At 43.3% G+C, this 22476-nt stretch overlaps 1 protein-coding gene across 1 annotated transcript in view; it reads right to left on the bottom strand.

Annotated features, from left to right (window-relative positions):
- Positions 1–557: 557 nt before the first annotated feature.
- msh3 (mutS homolog 3 (E. coli)) overlaps positions 558–22476 on the bottom strand; it is a 42871-nt gene continuing 20952 nt past the window's right edge. The window contains exons 21-24 of the mRNA XM_071536854.1: positions 14359–14545; positions 3958–4090; positions 3568–3736; positions 558–1116 (exon numbers count right to left, since the gene is read on the bottom strand). Of these exons, the coding sequence (XP_071392955.1) occupies positions 1035–1116; positions 3568–3736; positions 3958–4090; positions 14359–14545 (571 nt within the window). The 3' untranslated portion in view covers positions 558–1034. The remainder of the gene's footprint in view (positions 1117–3567; positions 3737–3957; positions 4091–14358; positions 14546–22476) is intronic.

Here is a 22476-nt window from a genome sequence, read left to right as displayed (position 1 = left end):
AATAAATACAACTAACAAGCAGGAGAAGAAGAGAAGCGTGCCGTTCACAGAGGGGAAAACCCTCAAGTGGACAGACAGTGACCGAATCACAGACCAGATAAGCTGTAATCGGCTTTGACTCTGGTTAACTCTCTCTCTCACACACACACACTCACACACACTCTCCCTCTCTCGCACTATGTCTCTCTATCTTTCTCTCTCTCTGGTGATGCTCGCTGATCTTGGTGGCTGGGTAGGGCAGGAGCTGGAGTTGGCGGAATTAAAGGCGGAGCGTGAGTTGTGAGCGTGTGTGTGTGTGTGTGTGTGTGTGTGTGTGTGTGTGTGAGAGAGAGAGAGAGAGAGAGAGAGAGAGAGAGAGCGAGAGAGAGAGAGAGAGAGAGAAAGTGGTGCAAATGTCCTGTTGTGATTTGTTTCTCCATTATTAATGGAATTAGATCAAAGTGTGCAGAGTATACTAATGAATACATGAATGAATAAAGAAAAAAAGAATGAATACAACATCCAACTACAGACCGCATCAAGTTTGTCTTTTTTCTTTATTTATCACTGATCACCCAAACATACACACTGTCAAATACAGGTACTGGTAGGTAAAATCTTGATTAGATGGTATTAAATTGATACTAATCTAACAATTAGGTAATAATACAGAACATTTGGCAATGAGCAGACCCTGAGATGGATTAATAAAACACACACACACACACACACATATGCATAAACACAGAGGGGAGCAGATATTCCAGTGAGCCGGGGTTCGTCTTCTGTGAGTTTCTGCCTCGGAGAATCACAGAAACGAACAACCTCACCACTCCATCAACACTGACTCCTCCATGACACACAAGGTTCTGCTTCTGTGAACACGCTAATCCAGCGTGTTGGGGTGTATGTGTGTGTGTGTGTGTGTGTGTGTGTGTGTATGTATGCGTGTGTTCAACAGCATCTGAGCCTGCTCGTTCACACATACCCTAGGCTCTCTCTACTTCATTTGCGTGTAAGTGTGTGTGTGTTGTGATGGTAATGGGTAAGTGGTGTCAGGAGTGTGACTGCATCCAGTCCATCAGCGACGATCTGTCAGTGATGCTCCAAAGATCAGATAGGAGAGTCTTATTCTTCCTAGAAAGAGAGAGAGAGAGAGAGAGAGAGAGAGAGAGAGAGAGAGAGAGAGAGAGAGAGAGAGAGAGAGAGAGAGAGAGAGAGAGAGAGAGAGAGAGAGAGAGAGAGAGAGAGAGAGAGAGAGAGCTTAACATCAACAGAGATGAGAGACAGTAAAACGCTACTCAATCACTAAAGCTCCTTGTAAAGTATCAGTCAAACTATTGTATTGGCCCACACAGTCCAATATGTATCAAGCCCAAATACATATCATAGCTTTGTGAGAGTCCAATGAGATCCCTGTTCTCAACATTCGACCTGCGGCTCAACTCCTCTATACCACTGCTGTGCACACACAGCATGGCTTCACTCCAACAAAGGACAAACATTTCATATAGGGAGGATTATACTGACAGAGAGGTATGGCTCTCTGCGTGTGTGTGTGTGTCTGTGTGTTTGTGTGTGTGTGGGTGTGTGGGTGTGTGTGTGTATGTGTATGAGTGTGTGTGTGCTTGCTGACAGATATTTCATATGGTGAGGATTACTTAGGCAGTGGGTAAGCAGCACTCAACTCCCAGCAGGCTGTCTGTTATAAAGCGAGGAGATGCGGCGTACAAATTTACACAGGCAGAGAGGACTGTCTTCAGAGCGGGTATGACATCCTGATGCTTTGACAGCAAAGGACTAAAAATTAGCTGCATTTCCACCTTCTAACTCAATCTTGTGCCTGGCGGTGTGGCCCATCCAACACAGAGTAGGTGGTAGGAAAGAGGGTGGTAGGAAAAGTTAATTTCCCTATTAGTGTGCACCACAAGACCGCATTCCTGTTAAAACTTGGGAAAAAACAGGCAAAATAAGAATTGGACTCTTGGGAGAAAATATACCATGAAAAAGGTCTGACAGAAGCTGTCAAACCCTCTCACTTTGGTTTTGATAAACAATTCCTGGAAGATCATTTTTAACTAAAATTGTCTTTTTGTTAATAACCAGTTTAGGAACATTATTTTGAGATCAGGGCTTAAGAAAATTGTAAAAACATTGTAATCCAGTTTCTGTTAAAGGAAAAATCCACCCTAAACACTTTGACACAGTTTTAAAAAAGAACTAGTGGTGATGATTCTTGAATTTCTGCGCACATTTTGTTGTTTGCTGGTGATAACTGGCAAAGCGCGGGCGACATGATGTCACATTGAGAAGTTTCCAGCACAGTGACAATAGAGTTTGATAGCAGAAAATCTTTCATCTATCTAATCATCAACAGTAAACGTCAGGTTTTGGTGTCAGACCCTAAAATCAAAGAGCAAGGGCTTCATCGTAGAAAAGGGAAGACAGTAGTCTCTACCGACAGTAGCCTCCATAGACCAGAATGCAATGCAGTCACAAGACATACTGCAGTTTGAGGAAGGGTCAACTCGCTTCTTCTCAGCTAGAAACACTCTCTCCTACACATATAACCCACAGGTTTTCCCCACCCAGATTTTCCCAGCAGGTGCGGGGATTCGAACCAGCGACTTTCGGATCACAAGCCCCATACAACTTGTTGATGTCATCGAGTGACAAAGCCTGAGCTGCTCCACTAACTTGTACCCAGGGCGATTTTCCAGGAATATTGGTACATTTTCTGGTTCACAAGTGTTAGCACAAGTATGAAATCAAGTTCATTTGAGTGTTAAAGTTTAAATAAACATTCTGCAATTTGCCGTCAGTGGAGCTGCTCCAAGTTTTATTACTTCATGACACGGATTAGATTCTTAGTTCCCTGCTTTCAGGCTCTGTGTGTGTTCGCCAAAACTATGTGGGGTGTGTTTTGGCTTTAAGAGATGGTCTGGGTGGATGCTCTCAGGGTGTGTGTGTGTGTGTGTGTGTGTGTCAAGTCAAGTCAAGTCAATTTATTTGTAAAGCACATTTAAAAAGAACCAGAGTTGACTAAAGTGCTGTACAGCATGTGAGTTAAAACAGCCTAAAATATAACAGACAGACAATAACCCAGAGAACAGAAGATAAAAAAGACGCGCATGATACGCAAAGCGATTTTAATAAGATTCAAAGGCCAGGGAGAAAAGGTATGTTTTTAGTCTCGCCTTAAAAGTGTCCAAAGAAGGGGCCTAACAAGGAAGGGCAGGCTATTCCACAGTTTTGGGGCAGCAGCAGAAAAAGCACGGTCACCCTTTTGCTTCAACTGGGTTCGCGGGACAGTGAGAAGCATCTGGTCAGAGGATCTAAGTGACCTAGAAGTGGAATGGGGGCACAGGAGGTCAGAGATGTGAGGTGGTGCCAGTCCATTCAGGGCTTTAAAAACAAATAATAAAACTTTAACATCAATTCTAAATTTGACTGGAAGCCAATGAAGGGAGGCCAGTATAGGTGTGATGTGGTCCCTCTTACAGGTGCCATTCTGGACTAGCTGCAGCCAGGAGAGGGAGGAGCTAGCAACTCCTGGTGTGTGTGTGCGCGTGTGTGTGTTCACTGTACCTCCTGGCATTGACCATGCTCTCCAGCTCTCGGGCCTTGTGTGCAGCTGTGTGTAGTATAGAATCTGGGATATCAGCCAATCGTGCGACATTCAGGCCATAGCTCCGCCCTGCAGCTCCTTCAGTTAACTGGTAGAGGAAGGTGATGAACTCTGGCTGAACCTCACCGTCTGTCAGCACACACACACACACACACACACACACACACACACACACACACACACACACACACACACACAATAATCTCAATAAAGAGCCCAATTATCATGATTTACAAATCACTGAAATAAGATTATTCTAAACTTATTTGAAATAAAATAATCAAACCAATATTTTTTTCCACCAAAAACCACTGAAGGCACTTATTTTATGTGCACACACACACGGATACCTTCAGTGTCAGTGGCGATGTCAGGTTCATTGAGTAGGAAGGCCATGTGGTAGTTGGTCACGTGTGCTGGATACGCCCGCTCCAGCTCACACAGAGGAGGGTAATGGGTCACAAACAAGGTGAGGGACTTCACCTTGGGAGAGGGAGAGAGTTTGGAGTTTTAACATCCCAGTATTGCACTTAAAATCTTGTGTGCAGAGTCCTGGCCCGTTCTCCAGTTCTTCAGCCTTTTACATGGAACCCCATTTACAGCAGGTATTAAAATCTGTATCTGGATAAGGAAAAATGCATGATCAAGGTGTAAACGCACACGGCTCGCATTCTGATCAGATCTCTTCCAGAGACAATATAAAAATATCCAAACAAGGTGTAGGAGCGCCATCACTGCAGGCAGACATGTCATGATGTTTGAACTGTACATTGTCCCTTTTAAATAAATAAATAAATAAATAAATAAATAAATGATTGCGCCCTCTGCTCTCCACCGGCCTGCTGGGATAACTTGCCATTTCTGTTGTCTCCTGCTAGAAAAGTCGCAGAAGACGACTCTCTTGTAAGAAAAGTAGGAAAAGTAAGTACAGGCTGTAGCTGTACAGCAGCAACACTTCTCGTGACCCTACACCTGCCATGTTCAGTTTTACTGACAATAGACAGACTTGCCACCTTCCCACCTACTCACCAGCTTTGCATAGTGCGTGCGAACAATGAGATCCGATGACAATGTGGACAGAATGCAGACAGGAACGCATATAAACACCAGCTGTAAATGTAAGGGATTGATGTTGGATTGTTCATTATCCAGATAGCATATCCAGATGTAGATCACATTTGGAAATCAATGAGCCTTAGTCCAATCAAACACGATAACCAAACAGAAACAATCAAATAAAGTGAAGCCAAAAGCAGACTTTCAAATTAAGCTAGAAAGCTGGCTCCTCTCCAGTGCATACTCAGCTTAATAGCCCTGCTAATACGCCATTCCCTGACAAAACATAAAAATGTTTGGTAAACCCTTACCTTTTCAAACATTAGGTGTCTCATCACATTTTGATAGGCTAAGTCTACCTTTACCCTTGCTCTAACTATATGTTTATCCACATTCTGATGTTGATCTGAACCTACCAAATGTTTTATACTCAAATACTGTATGTGGCCATTTGTCCCTTGATCCTGGTGAATATTTATCAAATTACTTTTTTTTCCTTTTTTCTTCTTGTACAAGAGAGAGAGAGAGGGAGAGAGGACAGCAGAGAAAGAGAAAAAGACAGAAAAGGAGAGATGAGAGAACAAAAGTGTAACACTGGGAACTAAATGGTGAGTATTATGCAACACAGTCCATGTTACCACAACTAAAGAAGAGTAGACCATCTTCTGTGCCCCCCCCCCCATGAGTTTATTCACTTCTTGGGTTTTCTCTTCTCTCTCTTAGGGGTTTCTGCAGTCACTCATTCCATTTATCTGCCTTTCATTTTAAAACGCCACGCTTTGCTTTTCAGTCACTTAATTTCATCTCTCTATTCTTTTATCTCCTTAAGGCCCGGGAGCCATCCAAAGGCTCCGTGACTGAACTCTGGCATTAAGGGTTAAGACATGAAAATGCTCACTCAGTCTGTTCTCTCAGTCTCTGTCAAACACGCACAAAACACCTTCACTCTCAGCACTGTGCTCTCAGAAAAGCTGCTAAAAGCTATTCCCTAAAACAAACACATTTCCTTTCCTCTCACTTTAACAATTCAATCACATGTAAATAGAGTGGGGAGCATGCATCCACTATGGCTGCATTAACACAGCATTCACTTCCCATACACTGTGACCGTTGCTACTCAGTTCATAGGACCAGTGAAATATTTTCTTCTATTCAAAACACAATGAAAATATTTTCTCACACATATTGTAAAATTCTCCTGACAATGAACATCATAAAACAGAAGTATCTAGAACAAACACACTGTAACAGCACATCTGCTAATGGTGGATTAAATATCCCAATAATGCTAGTATAAATAATCAATGAGGGTGATGATGGTAGTAATTATAACAAATGGTGTATGAGCTCTCATGGTGGATCAGGCCCGGGGCTCTGGTCTTACATCATCGCAGCAGACAGGCCACTGCAGGACGGGGCCAGCTTCAGGAGAAGCACACTAACCGCTCTGTCTAGGAAAGGTCACATGTCACTAGTATTACCTCCCACTGAGGGAGATGTGTGGGGTGACTCTCACATGCTCCAAACACACAGACCTGTGCCCAGACACACATTCACGATACGCTCTTTTACACACACACACACAGGCTATTTCAATCACTCCTGTCCACCTACAGCGAAAGGTAGAAACAAAGGCAGTGTGGCGGAGGGAGGCTAACAGCCTGGCTAATAGTCTGATTAGGTGCTAATGGCTGCTTGATGACAACCCACCCCTCCATCCCACCCAACCCCCACCACCCCCATCCCACCCAACCCCCACCACCCCCACCGACAGCTCTGGCCACTCTGAACGACAGCAAATGGACAGCATCTCTACTGACTGACTCACCTGACTGTAATCCTATCTGTAAATATCCCCCAGGTTTAATGGTGCGCATGAATTCCAATTAGCACAATCCTCCAGGATGACTGCGAACAGCATTTATATGGTTGCTCCTATGTAATTGCGTGTTTGCATGCATATACTGTGCAAGTGTGCATTTTTGTGTATATGTATGTGTATATATACACTGTATGTGCATGTATGTATGTATGTATGTATGTATGTATGTATGTATGTATGTACGTACGGATGTATGTGTATGTGTTACGGCCGTGGCCGTACCCCAAGAAGATTCCCTAGTGTTTCCCCTCCCCTGTGTTCCCAGTGCTCCCCTGTCCCCATGTTTTGTTTGTGTGTGTATTGGTGTGGGCGTGGTCTCTCTTCCTCGTTCTCCTGGCTCCCGGCTCTGCTCATCCTGCACACCTGTCTGCAATCGGCTCATCACCTCTCCCAGTCTGCTCACCTGCCTCTCATCAGCTCATCTACCTGCAGTATATCTACCCCGGCTCTTCAACCATTCTTCGCCAGATTGTTGTTTCAACCTCAGTGGTAGTTACGTTTCAAGGCCAATCTAGTTAGAACTCCTAGTGACTTTTTCTCTCTTTGTGTTTCCTGTGACTAACCAGCCTCTCTTGTGTCCCAGGATCATCACCCACCTGCCTGTCTTCCTGCTTGTCTCCCTGCCTGCCTGCCAGCAACCTCCTAGCCTCCAAGCTACCCCTGCCTGCCTGTCACACTTCCCCTCATCCCACGCTCACGCCAAGCCCCGCTCCTCCTTACATCACTCACCCCTGCTGCCACCGGATTCCCATTCCCTGCCATCAGCCCCTCATCCAGATCCTCCCTTACAATAAAACCTTTTCCTTACCAACACCACCCTGTCCGTGTCCTGCATTTGGGTCCCACCTGTGTTCATATATGTATGTATTTTTGTATGTGTGCATGTATACATAGATATTTATATGTATATTTTATTATTTTAGTTTTGTTTTATTTTTCTCTCGTAAAACATTTTGTAACTACAGTTTTGAAAGGTGCTATATAAATACAGATTTACTTACTAGTGTAGTTATATGGAGGAATACAATAGTAAGATGTAAAGGACTGGAGGAGGGGGAGAGCTGGAGAGAATTATTTCTCTGGCCTTTCTGACCATGAGATGTGGTAATCTGGGTGTTGGAGGAGAGGAGTGTCTAAAAATACACACACACACACACAAACGCACACTAAAATCTGCTGTGTGTTTACAAATGGACAGAGGAATGCTTGGAGAGGTCAAACACTGAGCAGGCCAGCTCCAAATGGGACAGGCTGTGTGTAAGGCTCACTGGACATGACGGCTGAAATAAAACAGCATCTTTGGCATAGTGCCAATGAGTCACATGCCAGAGGAAACACTTTCTCTGGATTATGTCACCTGATCCACCTGTTCTTCCCCTACAATATCTCTCTAATGTGTCTTTAGCTTGAGGTTAGTGTCTGGTTTACACCTGTAGAGCCTAGCCTCTCTTGTCAGCTCTTCTATAATGAAACGCTATCAAAGAGCCTGTAAGATGTGAGTGTGTGTGTGTGCGAAAGTGTGCTTCTAGTCAGTAATCTAATCCTGAGGAAAGGCCAGAGGTGTCAAAATCAGTGCTGCAGTCTCTCTCTCGTTACTCCTCTCTCTCCAATTAGACACGAATCCAATTCTCACTCAACAGCCTAGCCTCTTTCCTCATGCCCTCACCTCACATCTAACAACATTCTCACTGAGGAGGTTGTGTTGTCTGTGTGTGTGTGTGTGTGTGTGTGTGCACGCGCTTGTGTGTGCATGTGAGAGAGAGCGAGAGCGAGAGAGATTGTGTGTAAATGTGAATGAAGCGAGTGTGCGTCAGTGTCCTCTGACCTTGGTTCCGGGTCAACCTCTTTCTCTAATAGGCCCAAGGCCTACTTATCCCAGCCAGGGGTCAATGAGAGGAGGTTGCCTAGGTGATGGCCTTTCCCTCGGGTCGCGTTTTGTCATTTGTTTGAACAAAACGACTTGTTCATTGTCCTTGTGGCTGTTTTGTAATATCCTTCCACAGATACAGTATTGTGCACATGTAAAAAAAAAAAATCCATAAAGCAAAGATGCGTCTCAAACGAAAAGTTTCAAAATATAAAAAAAATTGATATAAAGAGCAGTCTACTGACACTAATGCAGAAAACAAATAAACATCTAAGACAAAATGTATATAAAAAAATCTAAGACTTTTGCACAGTACTGTAGCTGTGAGAATAGTCAACATGAAATCACAGAACATAAAAAGATCATTTTTTCTGACATCCAAATACAGCAACTTCCTTTTATTAATTGAGATTACGTTGGCAAGAGGTCGCGGCTGGCAGTTGTTCATTTAAAGCTACACAGGGCAACTTCACACTTTGAGATAACTGTTTGAATTTATTAAATTTTGAAGACATTACTCAGAAATCATGTAATGTGATGTCATTAAACTAAACTGCTCATCGGAGCTAGGCTGATTATCAATATGTGTTCTTGTGTCCATGGGGTGTCCATGACGCATTTTACATAATATGTAACCACTGAAGCACGGTTCCAAAACAAAAGAACAACAGGACGGAGGACGGATAGAAAACCCGGAAGTTTCCTTGCCAACCGCAAAATATCGAGGATGCATGAGCTGGTGACTTGATCAACGAGAACAAATTGAAAGCCCCAAGATTCATTGTGACAACGGCGAGCAGCGCTGTAGTCTACAGTTCTCCACGAGACAAGTATTGACTTGGCATCCTTGGTTTTGATAATGAGCCCTAAATTTCTTCTTCTTGGTGGCTGGTAGGGGTGGAGATGGTGAAAAAATCTTTTCGCAGCAGGTTCAACTATCGTTGGTGAGTCTAGTTTTCTCTTCATTGAGCGCTCGCTCACTGCTGTTTAGGGACAGTTTTGTATTTGTCACCTCTTTCCCGCCAGTGACCATACCCACCACACCTGGAATTCATTTGGTCAAATAGGGAAAATCGATTGGGTCCCAATTAGTGCGGATGAGACACTCCTCTCTGTTACAGCCCCAATTTGTGGATTAGGCTGATAAGATATGCATTTTTACATAAAAATCTTACATAAAAAATCTAGTGCAGATTTAGCCAGCTGACTGAGAACACTTGCACTATTTCAGCAGCACCCTGCCACACAACATTCGGTATAACTGAGTGTGAATTAACAAGTACGTTTTGAAAAGAACTCAAGTCAATTGTAATGATGCAAGCTGTGCCATGTCCATGCCAAACTTTGGAAGACCTGTTCTTAAAAGAACAAAGCCAAACCTGCTTGTATGCACATTAAATAGAAAATGAGACAGTACTTACACGACAACAATGAACTATGATTTAGTTAGATCTGAGAACTGCCCTGACACCAGAAAACCTTAATATATTACATATTACTCTGAAGGGGTTCCAGAGAGTCCAGAGAGTTACTTTCCCTATAATTAGATTCACTAGAAATGATCCCAAATAGAAAATGAATAAGAATGACGATTGCAATCATAGGTTTCACTATTATCTCTTCACGTACAGCGTACAGATGAACAATTCAATACCAGACCAACAACAACAACAACAAGTCTTCCCATATGGGGTTCACTGGGACAAAATCCTATCAAATGGACCCCCGTTGCCTAATGTGTGTCTATTTGGGGGTCCATGAAACGACAACATTTGAGAACCCCTGTGTTGTTACACTATATCAATATAACTTGACCTTTCAAGAAGTTTTTGGTCTCAGTGTAGGCTTTTCCTCTAAAGAATGTATGGAAATAAATAAAGCATATAACGCAATCTCTACAATAAATGTGCAACAACAAAACATTTCTGAAGTAAACTTTGTGTTTAAAGGAATGCAATCAAACATAGCATCCTAGCCATGTATTGTATAGGAGCATGGCGCAGGCGGAGAGCAGCGCAGAGTGCAGTGGAGCACATGTGGGTCGTCGTAGGAGATTTTTGCATCAGAGCGAGCGCATCAGGCCATTTACACCCACATGCAGCGTTACGTTTTTCTGAAAATTTACCCATTAGTGTGAACCCAAAAGTGAGCTGCAGTGAGTTAGTCCTTGTGTGAGTCCAAGTGTAAAGCTGGATGTGGATCCAAGCCTGGCTACGACTATATGATTGCTAGTGCGGTCACATGCTCGTCTGAGTCATAGTACAAGTTGAGAGCAATTTGTAGTGCGAGTTTAGTGTGAAGCCAATGGTAAGACCTGCTGTTAGTGTGAATAAAAGTGTGAGTCCCAGTGTGAGTAATAACTAAAGTAGAGGATGGTATGAGGTACGTCACTGGTCTCACTTAGAGACGGATTAAACAAAGACATGGTCTCACATGGAGCCAACCTCATGCTGGCCCTGAAACCAGTATAAAACCTCTGTGCGGATGCTTGTGGGCTTGGCCACTAGCATGGCAACTTTAATGTTTCAGTGATCCTCTCTCTTACATTTACCATTTCTCTTTCTCTTCCTGCGTCAAGGCTGTCTGCTCATTGAGTGGTGTTATGAAACCCATCCACATTCTTAACTACCTCTCAGGTGAGCATTGGGGACAGGGAAAGGTATGTTACTATAACAACCCGAGTCAAAAGGAGGAATAGTTTGACTTTTGCATTTTGACGTTCACAGTCATGTCTGGTGAGGAGGAGGAGGAGGAGGAAGAGGAGGAGGAAGAGGAGGAGGAGGGTGCATGAAAGCCACTGCAGGTCTGGCTGTACAGCGGAGGCCCTCTGCTGTACAGCATAACTTCTTTTGTTTCTCTTTCCTTTAATAGCAAGGCTTTTCTAACAAATCAATGCTGTTACACAACAGGTGGTTAGCCAGCTCTCTCCTCCTGCCAACAACAGCTCCCAGTTGCATTAGCTGCTACTTAAACATTTACATTTTCCAGCAACATTACATAACTCCAAGACTCTGTCCAAAGATTAATGCAGAACTGGCAAAACATGAAAACTGGAAGGATTTTTCGAAGATAAATGTTTATTCTTCTATATTTGGACAGGGGTAATTGAGGGCAATGTGGGCCTTTTTGACTATAATAAAGTCTTGGAAAATAAAAAAATATACAAATACCAAAATACATGCTTTCATAGATTGGACACAGCTTGTCAGCTTTGATTACCCAGAAGACATTGCACATCAAAGGGCCTCAGCATGCGGTAAAGGTAAAACTCTCAAAATCCACCGACAGTATCTGTCACTATGGACTGAGCTGTGAGCTGCACCCAAAGGCTCATCCTCCCACAATCACCAGGCAGCCAATGTGCAGAATCAATGTTTGTGTGGTCCATATCCGCTTATTCACTACTGCCGAGCCAGAAAAACAAGGTTACAAGTGCAAGAATAAATATGCTCCCCCAGGGGTCAACGTCGACCATCTGAGCTGATAAATCCTTTCCCTTTACAGAAGCGAATGCCAAGCGCAAACTGAACAACTGCCAAAAACCTAAGATGTCTGTACCGATCACGTTAAACAACCCTCTCTCCTGTAGGTTCTTGTCTCTCCAACATAGTGGTGTGTGCACCAAACAATGTGGCACACAGGGGGTGACACATTCAAAGATTCTTCACTTGGATTTGGTCGTGAGGGATCTCGATACCCCGCTCTCACGAAAACCAACATGAAATGTGACACCTGATTGTGCTAAAATGGTGCTTGAAAAGGAAGAGCAGCTTGCAGCACTTATTGTGTGTTCTCATTTGAGCCGAAAAGGAAAAAAGAAGAGGGATAGATGTCAAATTTGGAGGAAAGAATGGTTGGGGAAACAACTATTAAAAAGCCCAAATAATTAAGTACACGATAGGTGGTATGCTGTTGTTGTCGCTGACAAACGCCTAACGACCATTTTTATACGACAAGAAAACTGATTGGATATGACAATCTGAAATGTAGTTCTAATATGGCTTGTTTCTTTGTTCTCTTCTGCCTGGGTTCTTCTCAAGCTCTCATTGGCTTTGCTGCTCACCATCCTCAAAACTGGTCTCTTCATATTTCACACTACAGGAGCGTTGCATATTTTGTGGTGACAAAGCTCTCTGGATGTCTTAGACGGGTCAAAGACTTTGGTGACTGCTGTGCGCACAAAGTTGTCTCTGACGTGGATTTTGTGTCAGACCTCCAACACTTGTCTAGGACAGTTAAATCAGCAGAATTAAATAAGTAGAGAGACACAGGGTCTTTTTCAATATGCTTTCTTGTGTCCTCCATGATGCGTTTGACATAATATCTAACAGCAGAAGTAAGAGTCCAAAACAAATAAAGCAGAGGACAGATAAAGATCTTGGACGTTTACCTGCCGACCACAAAATATCAAGGATGCTTCGGATGGTGACTTGGCTAATGAGGGGAGGGCAAGTTTCATTAGATTATAGTACAGAGTAGAAACAGTTCCCAGTAGAAACAGCTGGGACAATGAACAGTTGTGTATCTTAATTGATGGTGCAACCTCAACACACAACCCATCACAAACTGTAAAGACACGTTTTCTGTGCTCGCATTCTTGAGTAGTTCGTTCTCTTCAAGACAACATGGGACATTCAAGAAGGTTCTCCACAGGGACAAGTATCAACTTAGAAGTCTTGGTATTGATAATCACCTGCTCTCTATCTTTCTCTCTTACACACACACACACACAATCTCGCTCTTTGGGTACCAGTCTGTCCAAATGGAGAATGGAGTTACGCAACATTGTGCAACACCCTTTGGGCTGCCCCTTTGGGACAACTGTGCCACCTCAAATACTCCCACTACAACATAAACACACATATCCAGACACCCATGGGAGCGCTGATCCTGAGAACACCTTGCCCAAAGATGAATCTCAAAGTGTGTCTCCTCCTTTGAAACTGAGCTTCTGAGCACCTGTTTCTCTCTCCTCTTACGCGTGTCTTCTCTGGCTAAAATAGGAGGTGCCTGCCTTCCACATGCACCTTTTCCATGACAGCTGACAAGAGCAAGCGGTAAACATGTCATTAAGAAATAGCGACTACATATATAGACACATGAGTGCTAAGAGGAGATAACCTATCATCAGCCTTGATGCGGTTCCTTACGAGGATTAAATGAGGCGTGCTATAACATACTGTCCACTTCAACAATTAGGGATCTAAGGATCAATACAGCAGAGGTGACAGTTTCTCTCTCTCTCTCTCTCTCTCTCCCTCTCCCTTCTTTTCCACCCCCCGCCCGCCTATGAGCATATTAACATTATAGATCAAGCTTCTTCACAATTACGCTTAGTTTTCAAGAGCTGTTCTGCTGCTACAGTCTCTCTGGGGCCTCGTCCCTGTCTGCAAAACAAACGATCATGGCAGTCCGCAGAGCACACAAACACACTCAAACACACACACACACACACACACACACACACACACACACACACACACACACACACACACACACACACACACACACACACACACACACACACACACACACAACACACACACACACACACACACACACACACACACAGCCTCTTTATTGAAGGCCATAACTTGATTCTTTATTGGGCTGGCATCAAGCTCCCACAATGCTTATGGATTCAGCAACAGACTAATGTATGTGTTTGTGGGAGACGTTAGAGAGGGAGAAGATTGTGTGTGCGTGTGCGTGTGTGTGTGTGTGTGTGTGTGTGTGTGTGTGTGTGTGTGTGTGTGTTCCACACAAACAGTTGCATGCCCCAAACTCCAATCAATCTTTCCAATCTCTCCCATTCTCTCTTCTCATTTCACCGCATCTCTGTTTTCTTTCCTTGTTTAAATATTTAATCAGTCCTGTTCCCCCACCATCAGGATACACAGTCATACACATACACATACACACACACACACATACACACACACTTACATCTCTGATGAAGTACTCCAGGGTGGCATAGGCGATGGCTATCCCGTCGTGGGTGCTGGTGCCTCGCCCCAGTTCATCCAGGATGACCAATGAGCGCTCGGTCGCCCGGGCGATGATCTCTGAGGCTTCCGTCAGCTCTTCCATGAAGGTGCTGCGCCCTTTGTAGATGTTGTCCGACGCCCCCATCCTGATAACCAATCACACAAAAGAGGAGAAGAGGTCAGAGGTCAGAGGTCAGGGATGAGCCGGTGAGAAGCTTCCCTCATGGACTGGGGAAAACAGAGGAGCTGCATCAAAAGCCTGACACCATCAAGAAGAAAAGCATTCAATTTTATTTACTACTACTTATTCCTTCAGTCCCTATTTCTACTATTGATTGCCTTTATTTAAGAAAACATATTTAGGTTCTCATACAGTCATTGTGTGTGTGTGTGTGTGTGTGTGTGTGTGTGTGTGTGTGTGTGTAGGTTGTAAAATGCTAATTTCTATGATTTCAAATTTCAGAAAGGGTTTGCTAATATTGTTTTTGATTACCTCATTATAGTCCATGTATATAATCTGGTGTCTATGTGTCATTGTGGGTGGATGATTATTTACATTAATTTGAACACCAAGGTACGCAGGCAGCACTGCTCATCTGTTAACTACAGATTTGAGTGCTGTAAAGCAAGTCCATGTTGCACTTAAAATTTCTACTGAGATGCAATGAGCTGATGCCAGCAAGAAAGATGCAAAAGAGTACAGAAGCAAGTACAGTACAGAAGTACAGTGACTTTCTGAAAATCATACTGCAGCATGAGAAAATATACAAAAGGTTTAGGGGATCACTACATTTTGAAGCAATTTTACAGTACAATTTCTTTACAATAAGACAAATTAAATGCATAATACAAAAGTGCCGCTTTCAGAGAAGCTATGCAGTAAGTCCCATTATGGTTTAGGTCTCTACATGTGTCCTAAAACAATGTAAAATGTAGCGCATACTAAAGAGCAAATCCATAAAAGAAAGCTTGAATGAACATCAGAATTATCGTTTTGTTCTTGCCAGGGTGCAATTTGTTGGGGGGATTTCCCTCCTTATGTTTTGGATTTCATTGCTTCCATTATGAAATTTCACTCCAGTTGGGACCCACTTTATCTGCCTTCTGCACTTTTAGTTGATTTGATCTCAAGTCCTAAAGTTGAAGGCATTGGGACAATTCAGAATCTGCTGTCGTTCTCCAAGCAACCTCACCTCCCACAAACAGACACACAGAGAAACAGCCTTTTTTCTAGTAGTGAACCTGCTCCTACAAGGTCTTCTTCCAGGAGAATTGATTTCATACCAAGAAAAGATAAAAGGAAGAGAGCGAGAGAGAGAGAGAGAGAGAGAGAGAGAGAGAGAGAGAGGAGAGAGAGAGAGAGAGAGAGAGAGAGAGAGAGAGAGAGAGAGAGAGAGAGAGAGAGAGAGAGAGAGAGAGAGAGAGGAGAGAGAGAGAGAGAGAGAGAGAGAGAGAGAGAGATCTCACTAGAATTCTCAGGGTTTTTATTTCTCTACAAAAGCAGGAGAAACAAAGAAGTCTACCAGCAGCCAGAGGGGCTGGGTGTTGGTGTGGGGGGTTAAAATGAGACAATGTCAATGTCATGTGTCACGCTCTGAACTCTAGGCCCTAACATAGCACTCCCCTAAGGAGCTGTGCTTAACAATTTCCCCTGACTTGCTGAAGTTCTGTTACAAAGTTCTCTTTATACGAAATATATTCCATTTCTGATGTCGATTCAGATTCATTGGGTCTAACCTCAGGCTATGCCCAAACGTCCTTCAGGTTTCATTCTCCATTTGAAACCGGCATGGAGAAAACAGATGCCAATTCCAATCCCACTTAATGATTTTTGTTTCTTAGGCATTCCTTGATTTCAAAATCTGGGAATAGGCCTACGGCCTAAAGCAGTGGTTCTCAATCCTGGTCCTCAGGAGCCGGAGCCAGTGCTTAATTTGTTAACAAATTAAGCACTGGCTCTGGCTCCTCGCGGTTTTGGACTACCTGCATTCCGGTACTTATTTGCATGGACCCGGCACCTCTGGTGGCATGAAAATTTGTTGTTTTTTTTGTCTGCCATGTAATAATCCCAGTAGTTGACTCTTCCTTTCCCCTCCATTGCAACATCTAAATTCATATTTGCATAGATGAAAACAGAAATTATTTGGAGTGTGGACCTGTAAGTCCCACAGTTAAATATGTGGGCAATTGTGCATGTTATGTTGAGTGTCCAGAAATAATTGGTAATAACATGAGAATTGGTTGAGTGAAGGGCTGTAAGCCTCACATCAATGTGGGCATTTTAAAACCAGCACGGTCCAGCTGAGTGTCGCATTTAGGCCGACTTCTAGCTGCATGGCATGACCATGACACGTTTTACTGCTGTCATTTCATTATTCGCTACACATTGTTTCCTACGTTTAAAATAGATATCCTATGAAAATATTTGTGTTGAATATTAATGCGTAACTACTCAAGCCAGAATTTGACTGGTAAATGGTTGAAGCCATCGCAGTTTCCTTGATGTGTTTATGTATGATTAGTGTTGTGGAAATTTCTAGCGAAACAGCGAAACAATGTGTTTTGTCCACCCTTCTTATAAACATGTAGTAGAAACAGCTGAGTCATGAGAAGTCCGACACATTCTTATACTTGAAACATTCTGCGATTAAGGTGCATCTGTGCATAACAAAGATAAACGAGCTAGAACCGGTTACAACTGGCTTTCCAGGGTCATCTTCAGACAGTAGCCATTGTCTCAAGCCAGTGGAAAAGTACTGCAGGCAACAGAGGAATAAGACAGTGCTTAATGCATAGAGAAATAGAATGGTATAATATAATTTCCACTACAATTAGGATATCTCACAGCCAAGTATGTGGGCATTTCTATGTTGTGCACAGCGCAGTTATATCTTTAGTCCACTACTTGAAGGGCAGGTTTGTAAAAACCCATCGGTTTGGACAAAATGAGCATTTTAAGCCTATGCAATAATCAAATATTGTTATAGGTCCCCAAACCAGTAGTCGGAGCTCTAAGGTCATATAGTCGGTCATTTAGTAATGTTCAGGCTGTTAGGTCTACAGTAAGCTGTATGGCTGTACTGAGCACCACCGTGCCTCCAATGCGCTTGTTGTCTTGATATGTTCCTGAACCTTTTCCCTCCACACCGACTCGCGGGAACACCGACCCCTTGGTGTTCCGGGACCTCATCATTTACAAATTAAGCACTGGCCGGTTTTCTATTTTACCTGGTAGTTGATTACATTCACCTGGTGTCCAAGGTCTCATTCAGCCCCTGATTACACCAGGTGAACGTAATTAACTACCAGGTAGAGCAGAAAACCAGCAGAGCTCTGAATCCTGAGGAACAGGATTTAGAACCACTGGCCTATCCTTTCAACGCATTTCAGATAGAAAAGCCAGCAAATTTACAAAATGCAGCATTACACTACATTTAATATTCCTAAAAAAAATCCAATAGCCTACACTGATAGATAAAAAACAACTTAGAGTACTAAGTACTAAATCAACAACAGTGGCATTCACAAACAGAATCAGGATGTAGGCATCTAATTTGAGGAAGTCATTTTAATTCCATGAACCTACACAGTTTCTGGTCATTGAATATCTAAAAATCCCTCTTTCAAATGCAAAATCTCAGCAATTCTAAGGTAATCACGTTCGGGTGTTTTTGTCGTTCACCTGAGGCAGCATGCACCCTGCGGAGTGTGGAGGAGTTCTCCGGAAATCTCCGGCTCATTCAAATCATTTGGAACAAGCTGCACATCAAAAGAACTCCGGGTAGCCTAAACACAGAATAAAATGTATACTGAAAAATTATTAATTTACTTCTAGACAGCCTAATGTGGAGTATGGATTTATAGACTTGAGAGACACAAGTGGAGTTTTTTATTGGATGTGTATCACCATTTGAATATTTTGGTAAAAAATAGCTGCAAAAAAAAAGCTGCAATGACGACAATCGCCTGAGATGGCAAAATATACGGTCAGTGACGAAAAATGTAATCTGATTCCAGAAGTGGAACAAGACTAACAGAACACTACTGAGGAGGGCGCCATCTGTTATGTCCATGTCCAGAGATATTTACCAATTGCAGAGATGCAATGACAACATGATGTGCTCTTCCACAAGCCTCAGAGCCAGTGTCTGAGCGCTCTTGTGGTGCTCCAATACTGACTGACAAGACTAGCGCAGTGAGACATCTGATAACAAATCCTTGACTCCAGCTGGATCCCAGATGACTTCTTCATGTCTTCTTCACCTCTAAATCTGTCTTTTCCTGTCCTAACCGACCTTCAACACAGTCCTTGTCAATGGACCACCAACAGGAGCTGCTCGCACTCGAGTTACCATGGCTACAACACACGCTATATAGGAGAGGGGTGTAGCAGACATGCCACTGCATTTCATCAGCCAATCTGTAGTGTGTGTGTGTGCATGCATGCCTCAGACTCAGGGGAAATTATGACATACATCGGATCTATACAGCGCAGCAGCAGGGACAGACAGAACCAGATGAAGAAGAGAGTGCTACTCACACACTCTGCCTGTCCACTGATGAAGGGATAGACAGTGGAAACACAGCAACACTCCACCAGTCACAGGGTAAATCCTTCCCACCAAACAAACTGATACTGGAAATAGCCTCCGTTTCTCTCCACCTCACCCCTCCCCAAGTATTTCTATGACACTGTGATGGTCCCTTGTTTGCCGTCTGATTGCTCAACGATTTTACTTTCTTATTCCATCATCACATCACTCTAAGTCGGATCAATCAAAATGCTGCCTTGACCCACGTTCTAAACATAGCCTAATCAGTAGCTTGGCTTGGGTTATTTTTTGGGAAGAAACCCAAAACTCAGGGACAAGTGAGGGAAATCTCATGACTAGAATCATGACTCTCTCACACGAAACTTGTGGAGTGAAAAAAATCTCTTAAAAATGTGTTTGTGACAAGCTGGTAGTCTGAGGTGATGTGGGTGCCTAGCCACTGAGAACTGGCCAATGACAAATGATGCCCTAAATAGGGTGTTGTTGTTGTTGACTGCTGGTGCAAAATGGAGAGTCTAGAAAGAAGCCTTTGCTCTTTGATTCTGTGGGACTGACACCAGAACCTGACGTTTACCGTTGATATTTTCCATTGTAGCTGTGTTGGAAATATCTCGACTTGACATCATGTAATGCACGTTTGGCCAGTTATATGCAGGAATAAGAAAATTACACCACCAAACAACAAATGCAAGGTACATCACCAAGTTATCAACATCTGTTTTTTTTTTCAGTGTTAAAGTGTTTCAAGGTGGATTTTTCTGTTAATGGCAGACCAATCCATTTGGGAGGGAAGACCACAGCAAGATCTGTGGCCGTTGTGGACTTTTTGAAGTTTAAGCAATTTCCTCTGATTCACCCCACACTTTCGCAGAGTAACTCCACACTTCCTGATTACGACCCCAGACTTAGGGAGGCAAAGTGCCATGGAACACTAAGGACCTAACCAACACTGTGTGCCACCCACAACACGGCATGGGCACTCTGACTGCACCATTGTAAAAACACCAAAGAAGAAAAGAGACAATTTGGGATACAGCATTTTTCCATGTATTTAACATGTTTCACATTGTACGCAGGGTTGATTGACCTTGTTATCATTGGCACCAGAATACTCATCAACGCCCGTGAGGTCTTCTCACATTTCTGGATATTAGCCACATCCCAACCCCCCCCCCCCCCCTACACACACACACACACCAAAAAACCTCCCTCCTGCTTTTTCTGAGGAGAAGGGAGCTGTGAAAGACTTTAGTAAAACACAGTATAATAACTGCGAGGAATCCATGGTCGATTAAAGGTTCTTTTCAAAACACAATTTTACATTCTGCTTCCTTTGCTGTTTCCATAACAACCATGAAGGGATGGAAGAAAGTGCTCTATAACCTTCAGGACTCAATACCAACAAGAAAGCACACACACACACACAACAGCAGCATATGCACACACACATAGGCATCCAACAGGAAATAAACACACGCAAACCTGCCGGCATACACTGCTGAACTGCTGTGGAAGAAACAAATGTGTAAAAAAAAAGTCTCATAAAGACATATGCACACCCCCCACACACATACACACAGAGATATGTGCAAACTACGGTATGGCACATTTGTAAATGCTGTAGAGCAGTGGAGTGGGCAGAAGAATAAAACGAAGACTCTCTGAGGCGCCAGGCTGAGGCTTTTAACCACTTATTATTCAGTCTATCCTCACTGATAATCAATCATCTGGATCAGTTCAGACAGGATATCCCATTATACACCTACACACCATCTCATCACCCCCTGCTTATTCCACTCTAGTAAAACTCAGGAGCTCTCACTCCCTGTCTCTTTGTTTTTCTCTCCCATGAACACATAATGTCTCTCATATACACAAAATGAGGCAATTCCCACCGGTGTGTCTATTATACTAGAGACAGCGGTGGGAATTGATTGAGAGTTTATTATCAGGATAAATCTTCCTTGGTATCTCCTATTCAGTGTTGGGGAGAGGCTGAGCCGTACAATTAGAAACAGGCAGGACGATAGAGGTGAAAAACACAGAGAGCAAGAAACAGAGGACCTGGGATCCTGTGTGTGTGTGTGTGTGTGTGTGTGTGTGTGTGTGTGTGTGTGTGTGTGTGTGTTTGCTCTCTGGCCATTAGCTCTAAGCTGCATTGTTCTGAGGGAAAGTGAGAATGTTAACCTCCAACCCCAATCAGAGACATGACTGAGCAGTAGAGGGACACACACACACACACACACAGTACCTTGGTGTGCTGACAAGCCTGGCTCCCACTGGGTTAAAGCATAAGAACATGCTTAAACCCGCAAAACAGACAATTACACACATCTGCAAGCCATTAGGCCTAATCACATAGCGTAGTAAAGGCAGAAAAACTGGCCTGCGTTCCACACTAATATGTAGTCAGCACTGGAAACTACATAGAGAGCTCACTGCTAAGGCCTCATTCCCATCATAATGAGAATAATCATCAGAAGAATAAAAAAAAATCTTCTCCAACAAAGCCTTTTTGTCTGTGGGTTCCTGGAGCTACAGAGGGAACCACAGCAGAACAACAGAGTCCTCACACACATCCTCCTGCCTGCTGACAAACACAATGGGATTAGAAGGGATAAGTCTGACCGTCAGTCCTAAAAATAAAGTCTACCATTTTGCATCTTCATGTACAGGTAGATGAGTCGGTGACACAAGGTGAATGGGCTGTTGGGGAGTGATGATGTCAGAGCGGGGCTGCGGCAGCGGCCATGGATTCACCGCTGTCCTCACGTTAAATTCCTCCAAAGAGAGAGAACGGGTGGAGGAGAGGAGTGCGCCATGCTGCGTCAGTGTTGTCATGGTCACTATTCTTCTCCTGCCCGCCGACAGAGAGAAAGCCTGAAAAGTCTGCCAGCCATCACCCCGTGTGTGTGTGTGTGTGTGTGTGTGTGTGTGTGTGTGTGTGTGTGTGTGTGTCTTTTGTCTTTGTCAATGGAGACAGACACACACACACACACACACACCAACAGAGTGTGAAAGGGTCTTTTGTATGTCCGTCTGCACTTACATTGTCGAGTAGGTATGTAAAGGTGATTGTATGACTGGTGGGAAAGTAACAGGTGATTGTAATAAATTAACAGATATTTATAATCAAATGACAGCCACAGCCAATGAGCTGTGTGTATGGTAAAGTACCATATGTGACATCATGGGAATACTATGAATTAGTGTGAGACTGTCTGTCTGTATGGATGTGCTTAGTACTTAAAAGTGGGACTACACTTTTTATATAAATATCACTAATCACTCTGATATTTGGTGACAGAAAGGGCTTCAGGCTATATGCAGCCTGAGTGAAATGTAAATAAACCATAATGTAATATGATATTAGGGTAACAGACATTAAAAAGCATTGTGTCTTGGTGATAGAACTATGTTTCTACCAGTGCAGGACGAGGCCCATATAAACAGAATAACTCATTCAAGTTCTGTGATTAAGCCTAGGACCTATTAGGCTACAACTGTATAATAGGAGTAGGCGC

This window comes from Centroberyx affinis, unplaced genomic scaffold (assembly GCF_046629955.1).
Source record: "Centroberyx affinis isolate AG114_WGS23_722 - 3 ecotype Tasmania unplaced genomic scaffold, CSIRO-AGI_Caff_v1 ptg002953l_1, whole genome shotgun sequence".
Taxonomy (NCBI): domain Eukaryota; kingdom Metazoa; phylum Chordata; class Actinopteri; order Beryciformes; family Berycidae; genus Centroberyx; species Centroberyx affinis.
This window is presented reverse-complemented; position numbering and strand designations above follow the sequence as displayed.